Source organism: Chaetura pelagica, unplaced genomic scaffold (assembly GCF_000747805.2).
Source record: "Chaetura pelagica isolate M959 unplaced genomic scaffold, ChaPel_1.0 scaffold2652, whole genome shotgun sequence".
NCBI lineage: Eukaryota > Metazoa > Chordata > Aves > Apodiformes > Apodidae > Chaetura > Chaetura pelagica.
The window spans coordinates 5,391-5,991 of record NW_009952537.1 but is presented as its reverse complement, the minus strand read 5'-3'; the positions used below and the strand labels follow the sequence as shown (position 1 = coordinate 5,991).

At 63.6% G+C, this 601-nt stretch overlaps 1 protein-coding gene across 1 annotated transcript in view; it reads left to right on the top strand.

Annotated features, from left to right (window-relative positions):
* Positions 1 to 195: 195 nt before the first annotated feature.
* LOC104398870 (sodium/iodide cotransporter-like) overlaps positions 196 to 601 on the top strand; it is a gene marked incomplete at both ends in the record, with an annotated part of 5,790 nt that continues 5,384 nt past the window's right edge. The window contains 2 exons of the mRNA XM_010009025.1: positions 196 to 263; positions 353 to 507. Coding sequence (XP_010007327.1) covers positions 196 to 263; positions 353 to 507 — 223 coding nt within the window. The remainder of the gene's footprint in view (positions 264 to 352; positions 508 to 601) is intronic.

Sequence of the window (601 nt, the reverse complement as noted above, 5' to 3'; positions counted from 1 at the left end):
GTCAGGGTCTGACCCCCCTCCCCTCTTCCCAACAGGTGCTGTACACTGGGATCGTCATCTACGCCCCCGCCCTCATCCTCAACCAAGGTGCGGTGGGGAGGTGGGGGCTGGTCGTGTCCCCATCCTTGCCCTTGGGACATCTCAGCTCTGTGCCCACCCCTGTGCCTTTGCTCAGCACCTTCTTGTCTCCTTCAGTGACTGGGCTGGACATCTGGGCGTCCCTGCTCTCCACTGGAGTCATCTGCACCTTCTACACCACCATAGTGGGTGTGGGAGCTGGGCTGTGGGGGGGGTGAGGGGTTCCCAGGGGGTCCCTGGACCCCGGTGCTCACTCAGGGCTCTGTCTGGGCAGGGTGGGATGAAGGCTGTCATCTGGACAGACGTCTTCCAGGTCTTCGTCATGCTCTCGGGTTTCATCGCCATCGTCATCCGGGGGGTGCTGTTGGTGGGGGGTCCTGCCAGGGTGCTGGACATTGCCACCAATGGCTCCAGGGTCAACTTTCTTGAGTGAGTCCCCCCCACCCTGCTGTGCCCTGACCCCCTTCCCCTGCCCTGGGGTGCCAGGGTGATTGGTACCAGCCCTGTCTCACCCCCCCACACC